The sequence below is a fragment of the Excalfactoria chinensis genome, chromosome Z (genome assembly GCF_039878825.1).
Source record: "Excalfactoria chinensis isolate bCotChi1 chromosome Z, bCotChi1.hap2, whole genome shotgun sequence".
Taxonomy (NCBI): Eukaryota; Metazoa; Chordata; class Aves; order Galliformes; family Phasianidae; genus Excalfactoria; species Excalfactoria chinensis.
Genome location: NC_092857.1, coordinates 26,900,596 through 26,913,221, shown reverse-complemented (window position 1 = coordinate 26,913,221; position 12,626 = coordinate 26,900,596). Strand labels below are relative to the sequence as shown.

At 41.6% G+C, this 12,626-nt stretch overlaps 1 protein-coding gene across 1 annotated transcript in view; it reads right to left on the bottom strand.

The window, feature by feature from the left end:
* The window catches only part of RIC1 (RIC1 homolog, RAB6A GEF complex partner 1), a 54,087-nt gene extending 44,578 nt beyond the window's left edge, over nt 1-9,509 (bottom strand). The window contains exon 1 of the mRNA XM_072360382.1: nt 9,255-9,509. Within this exon, the coding sequence (XP_072216483.1) occupies nt 9,255-9,395 (141 nt within the window). The 5' untranslated portion in view covers nt 9,396-9,509. The remainder of the gene's footprint in view (nt 1-9,254) is intronic.
* Nucleotides 9,510-12,626: the final 3,117 nt, after the last annotated feature.

Below are 12,626 nucleotides of genomic sequence, written 5' to 3'. Positions count from 1 at the left end.
GGCAAATAAATAAATAAATAAAAATCATTAATTCTACACAGAAATCATGAAACATGAGTATTTACTACCACCATATTTGAAACCAGTTGCTTCAAGTTTCCCTACAGAAAAAAGCAGAGCCACAAATTATATGAAATTAGTACACATTTAAACAAGGAGTTTAATTAATACCACATTGACAGTCAGCCTTGGCATATCCGTAGTATGACTTTGCAATCTGTGACCAGTTCTATTAATTAGATTTCACATCTACATAGAACTGATTTCCTAAAATAAAGTTAGGAATTCATGCTGTAAAGCACAACAAACAAACTGATCTTTACCTTAAGAACTATTTACACCAGCTTTTTCAGTTCAGACAGCTGTTGGTTTTTGTTGTTGTTGTTTTTTCCCCACAGCTATTAGTAGATCAAGTAAACTAACACTAAATCACAGAATCTGGATGGAAAAGACCTACAAGATAACCCAGTCCAACCATCCACCAATCACCAGTAGTTCTCACTAAACCATGTCCCTCAACACAGTGTCCAAACATTCCTTGAACGCCTCCAGGGTCGGTGTCTCCACCACCTCCCTGGGCATCCCAATCCACCACCTGACCACTCTTTCAGAGAAGTAGCATTTCCTGACATCCAGCTTAAATCTCTCCTGACACAGCTTGAAGTCATTCCCTCTAGTTCTATCACCAGTTACATGAGAGAAGAGGCTGAACCCCAGCTCAAAACAACCTCCCTTCAGGAAGTTATAGAGAGCAATAAGGTCTCACCTGAGCCTCCTCTACTCCCAGACTGAACATTCCAAGCCCCTTCAGCTGCTTCTCATAAGGCTTGTGCTCCAGACCCCACACCAGCTTTGTTGCCCTTCTTTGAACACGTTCCAGGGCCTCTGTACCTTTCTTGCAGTGAGGGGCCCCAAACCAGACACAGTACTGAAGATGCAGCCTCCCCAGTGCTGAATACAGGGGGACAATCACTTCCCTATTCCTGCTGGCAATGCTGTTTCTGATGCCGTTGGCCAGGATGCCATTGGCCTTCTAGGCCACCTGGGCACACTGTTGGCTCACATTCAGCTGAGCATCAATCACTACTCCCAGCTCCATTTCCTCTACACAGTCTTCCAGCCACTCTGCCCCAAGCCTGTAGCATTGCATGGAGTTGAAATAATTAGATCACTCATAACAGAATTTTCTTTATTGCTCTTGTGAACAACTTGGTCTTTCACCATTTGGTTTAAAACCAAGTTCAAGGTCTTAGATATAAAAGGAAGAGAAGTGCCTTGTGACAGTACAACCATGGTAACCTGCTCTGATCATTCTAACACCAACCTTAAAGCGCTCCTGTGCTTCAAGAATTTTAGCAGCAAGCAGAATGAAAAGTGCTAGAACCAAATTAATGCACAGCATTTTTTTTCCCCTCTGTATTGCTACTTTTACAAATCATAATGACCATATTTATACCATAATGTTCTTGTGATATTTATCCGTGAGAAAGCTGTTACTATACCTTAGAATCTGGGAGAACATTCTGCATACACAGCAATTGTAAAATTCACACAAAACTGATTTCTAGATTGATTTACGTTTAGTTTTTACAGATGAAGACTAGAGGAGTTACCACTAAGCGTACATGCTCTTTCTATTATTTCAAGTTTCAGTAATCTCCTATCAGCAAGCAGATTGATTTCTAATTCAATAAATCAGGAAGTCTACCTAACTAATGCTTAAACCATAAATAGTTCACCAGAGCAATTTATTTCCACATTCAGATACTGAGAACTATGAGTTTTGAAAACCCCTAACACAAGAATGTTCACTGCCTAGGTTTACAAGCTCCCCACTAGAGACAGAACAGCTGCAAGCTTCACACACCTTGAAAGCTCTGCACATGCAAGTGAAACACCCATTTTATATCTGAAGTCATTTATTACAAAAAAAAAAAAAAAAAAAAAAAGTGACCCTAAGAGGTATAACAGCACAGAAGTACATTGTATAAAAATAAGACTATCAGCCTAATTTTAAGTACTAGCCCCAAGTGGACCAAATCATTCGACACACATTTTTAAATAAGGGCCCAGTCAATACAATACCTTTCTCTGATAATTTAAGATAACTACCTCATAGTATGTACAAAAACAGCAGGTATTTAGATTCCACTGTACAGAACTTTCTCTACATCTTTGCATTTGCTTCTGTTGGGATGACCAATTCCCTATATCATCTTCATGAAAACTCCATGTTATTTTCTTTCCTTCTCCACACTTCAAAAAGAAAGAAAGAAAGAAAAAAAGAATGTCCACAAAACGTAAGTAAACACCTTCAGTTCTTAACAAAGGAAGATTTCCTGCAAAACCAGTAATAATTCTCTCACTCAAACTGAAACTTAAAGCTAGAAAAAGCTTCCCAGAATAGATAAGAAGTCATTTCTCAATCTGTTGCAGAGAAAGTCTAGCTTTTTGATGCAGTACATTTTGCCTCTCAGTAAAGAACATCAGGTCAGGCAAAAACAGAAGCCAGAAGCCAGCACTTGCTTATGAACAGAACAGTGGGGGAGGATGTTCAAAGGATACAAAAATAGATAAAAAAGGGAAAAAGGGAGGGCAATTAAAAAAAGAAAAGCACAGCAATATCATCCACCAAAGATTAAGTTAAATCTCTAGTGTTCCTGCAATAAAAAAAAAAAAAAAAAAAGAAAAAGAAAAAAAAAAAGAGAGAGGAATAAAATACAACTTCCTGTTCCCACAGTTAAATATACCACATCTCCTTCCTTTCTTATCCACCACTCAGTTACTTTGCCTATCTTCTCACAAGAACCCTTTCCACAGGTCTCATACTCTGAAATTTTTATGCTTCTTGTTACTTTCTAATGTTAAAAAAAAAAAAAAAAAAAAAGCTTTTTAATTAAAAAAAGAAACAAAACATTTTGGTTGACTAGTACTGAAATAGAAAAACTGGACTACCTATAAAACCCTTACTGTATTAAGCCAGTTTCACAGGCAAAAACATTCAATTCAACTACCTGCTTTAAAATTGACTTTCGTTTCATTAATAGTCATAACACTGCTTAGTAAGAATTCCCTTGGACTTTTAACTGAGAAAGACAGAGTCTTTATAAAGACCAAGAAAAAAAAACAAGACCTGACCACAACAAACACTCAGCGAAAGTTATTCGAAATCAATAGTTTCATTTAACTCTACCCGACAAAGAGTGTACCACCTTTCCCACTTCCTTTCTTTTTGCATGAACCAGAAGCAGAGTAAACAGCCTCATAACATAGGATCATATGAATTAATTTTCTATGAAAAGGGCTATCAAGATATACTGGCTGCACATAACATTCTCTAAGCAAACTAGACGTGAGACATTATAGGTTTACTTCTCCAAACACAGGCATTCCACCACGTGAACTGAATACACATTGAGCAGACTCTTAAATCTGAACTGTCCATCTTCAAATAGCACAAGCTGTACGGACTTGAACAGCAGCTCTCACAGGAGCAAGTGCCTGCTTTTATTGAGGTGTTCAAAGGCCTCAAAATAAAAAGATATATTAGCCAAGTGAAGAAAGGTACAGTTGCTGGTTATTTGACAGAACAGAACATAATGAAAGGATACGTTTTCCTTAATTTGGATACTGTGGTTTGACTGCTGCGGGTTAGTGGCAAACCACACCTAAAGCACATTCAACACATTAAAGAGGCAAGCAAATACAGCATAAAACTACTGGACTAAGTTTGAGAATTAAAATCCTAACAGCATGTGTTGATTCAAATACTGAAACCTGTTAATGTTCCTTCATCTTCAGTTGCTCTCTCACTGAGAACTGACTTGAACAAAGACAGAAAGAACAAGATAGGAGCACTGCCATTTATAGTCACCCCAAAAATTAGCAGAACTGTGAACGAAGGCTCTCTGAGGACTGCAATGTTCCTGAAAGGCATCGCCAGACTCCTGATTTTTACACAGAACAATGAAGTAGGTATGATAGCTGAGTTAAATGCCAATTGCAACACTGTATCCTAAGCAAGGATAACAACCTCACTGTCAAGGTTCTATGTCTGAATGCTTACTCAGGGCAAGAAGTTAAAGGAACTCCAAATTAGTGATGAAGTTGCACAGAATGTGATCACTTCTGCCCAAATGCCTAAAAACTCTACAGAGTTCCAGATATTTTGCTTACTCTACACACGGCCAACAAGTTCAGCTCTGATCCACATCTTTTTTGCCCTCTGGCCACAGTAAACTATTGAAACTCTTACATTCCCTCCCCTCTAACAACTTACTATCTTGGACGTAAAAATTTTATCTTGCTCAGAATTCGGAGGCAATTTCTTTCAGAAACAGAAATGTTGGTTTTTCAGTGCTGTGTTAGGATGTAGGCACAAGACAAAAACCAAACGTACTATTCTGACAAGCTTAGAATTTAAACGGCAGGCTGACAAACACAGAATGAAGAGTGGATAACACTGAGCAGCGTATGTTGTCAGTTTGTAATCTGCTTCCAGGGCTGAATCTGTGTAGGTTTACTAACAAATGCTCAAATAGAGGGGGGAGAAAGGGATGTAAATGCAGACCACGAAAAGCTATTTTGTAAGCAAAGTAGATACATGATGGTAGTAGAAGGATTTCTGAAAGTAACGTTGATTATCACAATATTGTTCTTAATTAAAAAAAAAAAAAAAAAAAAAAAAAAAAAGCAGTGGAAGGCTTAAAAACAGCAGCATGTCCATCAAAGAAATACCACAACATGAACAACTCCCAGTACTGTGCTTCACAGATGATGATATGGAAGAAGAAAAACCAAAGTGCTGCAGAACTGCCCAGCTGATGGCAATCACTGCGTCTCCCAGGCAAAAGTTTTCAGTTGGCTTACTGCTCAAAAACACTGGTTGTACTCTTTGCTGCTTATCAGTCCCATTAATTATCAAGTGCTTAAACTTGAAATACAGAACAGTGGGACTCTGTAATGAAGAGCAAATTTACAAAACTTACTATGAAAACTAAAAAAGAAAAGAGAGAGAAAAAACAGCCAAAAAACCACAAACCCCAACAGAAGAGGCAAGACATCCAGCCTTCGCTGATGCCATTTGTGCCACACTGTTCACAGTGTGTAACATGTCATTATGGCATGCATATGGCACTATGGCCTCAAGTTGCGCCAGGGCAAGTTTAGGTTGAATATTAGGAAACACTTCTTTACAGAAAGGGTAGTCAAGTACTTCAGTGGGCTCCCCAAGGAGGTGGTCGAATCACCATCCCTGGATGTGTTTAAGAGCCATTTGGATGTGGTGCTCAGGGATACGATTTAGCAGAGGGTTGTTAGAGTTAGGGTACTATGGTTAGGCTGTGGTTAGGCTTGATGATCTTCATGGTCTTTTCCAACCTGGGTAGTTCTATGAGTCTATGATTCTATGATTATCAACATGTCTGATGTCCATATTCCAAGAAAATTTCAAGTACAAATGCTAGAGAGAATAACTCTGAAAGCTTAATCCAGGAAGCACAGATAAAACAATCACCTGTTTTCTTTTCTTTTGATAGTCACCTATAATAATAAAAAAACAATTACAGTTACATTGGCATTTTTAATATATATGCATACATATATATCTTTTCACACATCACATTTCCTATTAGCTCTGGTTTCACAAATAACTCCTTTTATAACATGCCAGGTTACAGAGATCACTTCTCTAAGAGAAGCACAGTTCCCCTGTTGTGTCCAATTTGCTTAAAGAATGCATCAAGCTCAGTTCTAACAAAGAACCAATTAGAGACTGAAAAGCATGTGAAGAGTGTCTAAGAAGAATATAGAGAAAGTCAGCATTTAGAATAAAGATAGATTACTCAGCAATCTAGGATTCTGACATGCATACTATCCTACAAACTTATAGTTTAGTGATCTCATTCAGCATCAGAATATCACAAAAAGAAATAGTTTAAAAACATGGGTAAATCTAAATTGTAAGCTGGTAAACATCTAGGTAATTACAATATTTTCCTCAAAGTGAATAGGCTCCAGTGAGCTTGCAGGACTGGTAATGACAGGCAAAGACAGGCAGACTCATACCAGACAGTATGACAATGTGCAAGGGTTTTCATTAAATATTTAAGGCTGGTACTTATTCCTGTCATTGCCATCAAGCTGCTAAGATCAAAGAAAGGAAACACCAGACTATATTTATATGTCCAACTACGTAATCAGACTCTATTCTTGTTTTACTCTTCAGCATTCGCAGTGGAAAAATCCATGCCTTTGTAACATATTCTACAGCTGCACACTTCTACACTAAATACCTAGAGAATAACTAAATTCCCTAAACTGCCTCAAGTTCTTATTTCATGAGATAACCAAACAACTAAAATAAAAAGTCACCGCTTCTGAAGAAGTAACACTCTTAGTGAGCTAAGAACAATGCTCCTCTCATCCCTCCATGAGCAGCAAAAAGCAAGTTTCCATTTGTTCAGCAAGTTGACTTGCCCCATAAAAGCCAATAGTAGCCACAAAAATACAAGTTCAAGCAGTGAAGATGACAACCCTTCAAACTGCACAGCAGCCTCAGGAAAGCACACCTTCCATTCCCAGATTAATAAATTACCTCTTTTTAGTATTTCAGAAAGTTATTTTCAAGAACTGAAGTTTCATGTTTCAAACATCCAAGTACTTAACGTTAGCAGAACAGTCAAACAAGCTTCCCAATGCTGTCAATGAAAACAGATTCACTGGCTTTCAATGACAATGAATGCTCTTAATGTGGCCACAAATTTCTTACAATATTATTAATAATCATAATAATCAAGAAAAGCACTTAATATCAGCTGTCTCCAAACTAAGAGAATCCAAGGGGTAACAAGAAGAAAGCAATTTTGTACCACTAATAAAAATTAAAAGAAATAATTAAAAGAAATAAACCGTCCTTTTAAGTTTATCTTTTCATTCCCTAATTTCCATTCTGTGTATGTTTAATAACATACAAATAAGTACAGTAACACACACGTAATATTTATAAACCAATATACTGATACAGGATGAGCGTGCTCAGCATGTAATGAAATAAGTTCATTACTGATTAAGTGGTCTTTGTATCTAAAAGTCAAAACTCACTCTACAAAACAAGTTAAGCAGTCCAGGAATTGTTTAGGTTTCAAAGACACCAAGAGAGTTTGATCCCTTTTTACCTACGTCATTTAACTCATTTTCTAACCTTAATGTCTATGTTTTCCAACCCCAGAACCAATCCACACTTTCAGAGAGATTTTCCCTATTGTTAGGTCCTAATACAGAGGAGATAGAAAGGAGCTTTAAACATTACCACTACGCTTGAAAAAACACACAACACTCAATGTAAGTTCACAAGCCTGGAAGTATTTGAAAGGGCCCCCTGCTCTTGAAAACCGCAGAACAGTTTCACCAGCCTCATCACCTCATCCTCACACAAAGCCTTCCACATATATTTGAGATAGTATTAAGCTTTATCAAGGACATTGGCCTGAAGGCTCTTCCACTTCACAAAACTGAATTAGTTCAACCTGGCCAAAAAATAGCTTTGTTCTAAAGATACTTCTGCCCAATGATAACATTTTGTAGAACGCTAAAATTTTAGTTTATTTCGTAACAGTTAAACATAAGACCTCACCCTTAAGAAACAAACAAAAACAACAAACAACACACTTGCAATAAACACACTTAACAAAGCAATAGAGTCTCATAAAAAATGCTCAACATAAATCTCTGTTTACAGGTGACACTGAAATCCTTTTGTAATCTAAAATCAAGTCAGGCAAAATCAGTGCCAAAATAAACCACTACATACTAGAACTGAATGTGCCGAGAAATTTTTCACGATTTCTAAGTTTGCTCAACCTTCCCTGTAACAAATAAACTCCTCTATCTACCCTTCTGTCTTTCTGTCAACCACACATCGCTCAGCATTCCAACACAAGTCCAAACTTGTCAGGTAATGAACGCAGCCGCTCTGAATAGACTGTAGAACAGGCTGCCTTCTGGACAATAGGACACATCTTGCTAAGCATTCTACAAGCCTGTCCTCATTTACCTATGTTCCCAGACAAGGCCACCTATTATGTTTACTTGACAACTGCAGCTAGAAATTTAATAACCAGCAAAAGCTAGCAGACTGCATACTTCATCTACACTACAAGGCACAAATCAAAAGGACCATAGGCCACAGGACAAAGTTCACACGTGGGTTGATACCCCCTGATGCAATACACATGAAAGTTAAAATACAGCGTTGGCACCGCACCCAGGAACTAATTAATAGACAGGCAGAGCACAACACAGAGTGATGAAATCTCAGCATAATTTATAGCAAGATTTTAAGGCTACAACTGCCGTTTGACACTGCTCTATACCAGCTTTCTAAAACTGGATTTTCACTTTTCTCTGTAATCTGAGTTGATCTCAGAAAATTACCTGGAATCAGACATATTTATAGGCAGGCAGAGATTTTTACTTAGGCAGAATTCTGAAATATCCAGCATCAAAATTTCAAACCAGTATTACAGCTGCTTTGTAATGCTGCTCCAAATCAAACTGACATGCAGCATTTTTGTGTTAACAATCTTACCAAAGCTAATTTAAAGCACAGCATGTAATACCAATTACATGCAGTTTCATACGACACTGCTAAAGCAGCAGCAACTTACAACCAAAAGCCATTGCAGTTGCTGTTCTCAGGGTCACCAAACAGTTAAACTCTCATCAAACAATGTTTGTGGACTTCTGGATTACATAATTAGTAGTCACAGTCAGTTTTGCTTTATAAAAAAAAACAACACAAAAACACATGTGCCTCGTTGTTGGTTTTCTTAATGCATATATGCTCTTTTACACAGAACGCGTAGCATATGCACACAAAAGGCACGAAGCATGTTTGCAATAAAGAATCCCACGAGAAGCCTCTATGTTATGCTTGTGATCCAGCTACGGCCAAAATAAAAAAATAAATAAATAAATAAATAAAGAAAGAAAGAAAGAAAGAAAGAAAAAAGGAAGAAATTAAAGTTGGTTCTGAGTCTCATCTCAGGGAATACGTGGTGCAGTCTGAGCAGACGGATCTCGTGCTTTCCCGACACTGCCCAGCCAGCAGCAAAGAAACAGACTGCGCAGCACCGGCCCCGAGGAGCGACTCACAAGTAGCCCAGAACTCCGTGAGCTCTGATCCCACTCGCCACGGCCACTCCGGAGCAAAACGGCCCGCACACGGCAGGGCCGGGCGCAGCCGGGACACTCACCCTGCAGTACCAGATGCTGAGCTGTGACGGGGAAAGCACTGCGAAGAAGGCCCTCCGGGGGTCCGTCTGAATGTGCAGAGGCGGCTCCAGGCGCTCCAGCGGGCACAGAAGCCGCTTCGGCCAGCCGCTAAGGAAGTACATGGCTGCGGCTTCCCGGCCGCCCGCTCGCTGGGTCTAGGCGGGGTGCGCTCCCCGCCCGCGCGACGGCCTCGGGACCACGGGCTCGGAGCGCCGCAGGGCCCGGGGCCGCCCGCGCATAATCACCGCCGCCGCCCAGGAGAAGGGCGGCCGAGGGCTCCCGGCCGGGCTCCAGCCGCCGCCGCTGCCGCGCAGAGGCGATGAGAACAGGATCGGCGCCGCGCCGGAGGCGGAGAGCGCGAGGAGGGGACGCGCGTCCGGCGGGCCGCGGCCTGAGAGAAGCGAGCGGTCACAGCTGAGCGCGGGCCGGCGGCAGTCGCGGCGGCTCCTCCCTCCCGCGGGTGCCTCTCCCGCCCGCTCTGGGTGTCGCTGTGGGGGTCGCCGCTCGGGCCTCCGCCGCCATCTCCCCGCCCCCAACTCCGGTCCCACCGCCACGGCCCCGAGCGCGACGGCGGCCCCGCGGCGGAGGAAGGGGGAGTGGGAGGGGGCGGGGCCGGCCGCGGAGGCGCCCATTGGCCGCGGCCGCGGGGCCGCGCGGAAATGACGTCAGAGGCGGAGGCGGCTCCGCCCCCGCAGGTCCGGGGGCGCCGTGTCAAGGTTCCCCGCCGAAGGAGCGCGGAGGGGGCGTGCCGGGCGAAGGGGATGGGTGGGCGCCGTGCGCATGCGCGGCGGTGCGTGGCGCTCTCCCTCCGGCTCGTGGCGTACCGCGCATGCGCATGCGGTGGGTGGTAGATTGGGGCGCTTCAGCAGGGGGCGGTGGGTGCGGGGTGTGCTTGGCAGTGGCCTGTGTGGAGCCAGAAATGGATTCGATCGTTGGGTGAGCCCTCCAGCTCGGGGTTTTCTATGACCTTAGGAACAGGCAGACCCAAAGGCGGTGCCGGGGTGAGTCTCGTCTCCTGGATCTGCCGCGGGAGCAAGGCTGCATATTTGAACTTCAGTTCTCTGCATGGGTGCTGTCCTGTTGGAGGTTTCACACAAAATGGGGCTCTTTGCCTGCAGTTCAGGCGATGAAGAGGTTTACTGGCAGCAGTGCGCCAGAGGTTTTTGATCTTGGTGAACAGATCTGGGTGAGTTGTTAGTACAGGTGTTGGCACTGAAGCTCTTCTGGGGACGAGGAATGCGGGTGCAAGAGGAATCACGCTTGCAGTGTGTGTGCAACAGTGCGGTATTTGGCACCAAGTTTCCATCAGATGCTGATAACTGGCATTTCTTCCATCAAAGGATGATCTGAATAAAAGAATGCTTTAATCTGAAATAAATAAATAAATAAATAAATAAAATAAAAAATAAAACCATTTTTCTCTAAGCTGTTTTTCTGCCAGTGCCTATGTTCCACTCTCACTTCCAAAACTGTTAAAGTGCTTTGCTCACAGATGAAGGAGAGATCAGAAGTGTCTAGTGAGAAGGGAGGATTGTCTAAACCTCAGGTACGCCGGTGGATGTAGTGAGTCAGGCTGAGGGGATGGAAAAGATGGAAGAGAATTGACAGTATGTGTCCATACCATTCCAAGGCCAGCACATGAGTTGGAAAGGTTCAGCTTCAAGTATTTTATAACTGGGGAAGCTTGTTAAGTCATTTTTTTTTTTGAGCTTCTTGTTGCAGGAGCTCATTTGAACTGTGGTGTCCCCAGATTGTATGCATGTTACCTAGTTCCCTTCAAAGAACATGGCTTCTTCCCACAGCTAAGGAGTACTCTACCCTAACACCTCTTCTGATAATAAACATCTTTTGTTTATTACCATATTCCAGCTGAAATCTGTCTGTATGTTTTAGAACATAAACAGAACTATTATATCTTGGAAATCTATCTATCTATATATATGGAAGCAAAATGTCAAGATATTTTTACCTTAGTTTTCTGAACATGCACCTTGGAAAAGCCTTACCATCAGGTACCCTGCCATCAGACAGATGCCAGTCAGCACATCTGCTACATGCATTCTCTTTGCTATAGACTCTTCTCTGAACCTGTTTTGGCCTGCTTTGCAGATAACAATTGTTCTAAATTAGTAAATTAATTTTTAGGAGTATAGCAGTATCCTATTCATTAAAATACTTTCTAATCCTCACATAGGAAGTAAATAGCATGAAGTATATCCTGAAGAATAGATATGACTTTTAGAATCATATTTCTTCTGGATTTTTCACATTTGTGCAGACGTACGTAATGGAAGTAAAATGCTGATAAATTTATCAGAATCCATGGGAAAAAAATCATAAGGGACCCATGTGTTTTCAGTAGTTTCATGTGGCTCCCTTGGTTAATGCTACAGCATCGTAACACGTGTATGCATAAGAAGAAAACGTTTCCAGGTCATACTGTTTCAGGTGATTAATCCTGGGTTGTATGCTGAGAATAATGTTAATGAGGGAAAACTACTGCTATCAATAGTGACTATGGTGGAACCATGTCAGTGTGCAAAAAGGGAAGACTACTGTCTTGGTCACCTATTTCTTGGTGTTGTGATAAAAGAATGTAAGTCAGACTACCCTGAGAGCCAAAATGTGTGGAAAGGACAAGCATACAGACAACCAAGCTGCAAGATCCTTCAGCAGGTCTCGCATTGGTTGCCAGTCACAGGGACAGAATATAGCAGAGGGACTACGATAGCAAGGCTGGACAGAATTGTGAAAGCCCTTCATGCACAGAGGTCCAGCTGTCAATCGTTGTCAAGTTCACACAGCTGAAGATAAGACTTGCTTTCACCTGCCTACACAGTGGTAGTCATGAAGTTTTGCAAACTGAACTCCTGTGATAACTGTTCCCTGAAAGAGAATTGCTCACTCAGAGCTGTGGGAGCATGCAGGGACTTCGAAATAACCTAAATAACATAGGCCTTGCTGTAAGCAGGCTATTGAAAAGGGGGATATAGATGCTGCTGATTGCAGACCCAGGGTGAAAACGTTGCAGTAGTGGAGGTATCTTGCAGAGCTGCCAGTGTTAGAATCCTGGCACTGAGTTGCAGTTAGCACCAAAAACGTAGTTTAGATTCTCACACACTGTTGTATTTGCAGCTTACAGGAAAAGCAAACAAACAAAAAGAAAAAAAGAAACAACCAACCACAGCCTTACAGAGACTGGTAATGAAACAACAGCATGAAGATTTTGCCAACCTTTCATAACAAAGCAGGTATTATGTCCTAAACAATAGAAGGTATGTAAGGATGCATGAGTATCTATGTCAGGTACATCAGAAGATAGTTATTAAGTTATCTTGGCTTCTTAAAACTAT